Source organism: Antedon mediterranea, chromosome 4 (genome assembly GCF_964355755.1).
Source record: "Antedon mediterranea chromosome 4, ecAntMedi1.1, whole genome shotgun sequence".
NCBI classification, from domain to species: domain Eukaryota; kingdom Metazoa; phylum Echinodermata; class Crinoidea; order Comatulida; family Antedonidae; genus Antedon; species Antedon mediterranea.
Genome location: NC_092673.1, coordinates 14,394,082 through 14,395,277, shown reverse-complemented (window position 1 = coordinate 14,395,277; position 1,196 = coordinate 14,394,082). Strand labels below are relative to the sequence as shown.

Genomic DNA, 1,196 nt, shown 5'->3' with positions numbered 1-1,196 from the left:
ATGGCCACCATTTCAATGAATATTCCATTCAAGCACAGACCACCAAACCTACCTGATAATCGTCAGATGTTAGACCGTAGATTGTACCTGTTGGGTAAACGATTGACACGAGACCCAGATCTGAAGAAAAAATATGTAACTGAAATTCATAAACTACTTGCTGATCGACACACAGAACTTGTTCCAGAAGAGGACCTCTGCAGAGCTGACGGTTGTGTATGGTACCTCCCGCATCACCCGGTGTTTAACCCCAAGAAGCCAGACAAATGCCGAATAATCTTTGATTGTACTGCTAGGGCAAATGGCACCTTGTTAAATGATCAGATACACCAAGGACCAGATTTGACCAATAAACTAATCGGCGTCCTTCTTCATTTCCGACAAGAAGCTGTTACGTTCACAGCCGATATCAAGGGCATGTTTCACCAAGTTGTTGTAAATCCCGCCGATCGTGACGCACTGCGGTTCCTATGGTGGAAAAATGATGACCCATACAACGTGCCTCTAGAGTATAGAATGACTGTTCATTTATTTGGAGGAGTTTGGAGCCAAAGTTGCGCCAATTATGCTGTTCATCGGACTGTCGAGGATAACGCAAGTGAATACAGCAATTCTGCAAGGCAGACAATTAAGCGTAACTTTTACGTAAATGATTGCTTAAAATCTGTAGCGTCTGTTGACGAAGCCATATATCTCGTACATGAAGCATGGAGGTATAAAATACCTCCATGCATGAAGTTAAAAGACTATTGCAGTGTGGAGGGTTTCACCTCAACAAGTGGATGTCGAATAGCCGAGATGTTATCTATTCTCTACCTCAGGATGAGTGGCCCACTCATGTTTCGACAGCTTACCATGTGAGAGAGTCCTTGGAATGCTTGGAATTTTGAGCAAGACAAGTTCCAATACGATAATCAAGTTCCTGTTAAACCTATGACACGTCGCGGAGTTCTAAGTATACTCAACTCTTGTACGATCCCTTTTGTTATGCAGGACCCTATGTACTACGAGCAAAGATGATATTTCAGCATCTATGCCGCTGCAAATACGATTGGGATGGGATAATCCCATACCAACTGAGAGTGCTAATTAGTGGAATCGATGGCTCATTGACCTCCCTACTATAAGGGATCTAAAGGTACCACGTTGTTTTAAACCCATTGGGCTTCACATCAAATCCAGCCAACTACATCATT

General features: G+C 43.1%; 1 protein-coding gene across 1 annotated transcript; it reads left to right on the top strand.

The window, feature by feature from the left end:
* On the top strand, positions 1–861 carry LOC140047581 (uncharacterized). The gene has a single exon (XM_072092617.1). The coding sequence runs from the start codon at positions 1–3 to the stop codon at positions 859–861; it is 861 nt and encodes a 286-aa protein (XP_071948718.1).
* The last annotated feature ends 335 nt before the right edge of the window (positions 862–1,196 follow it).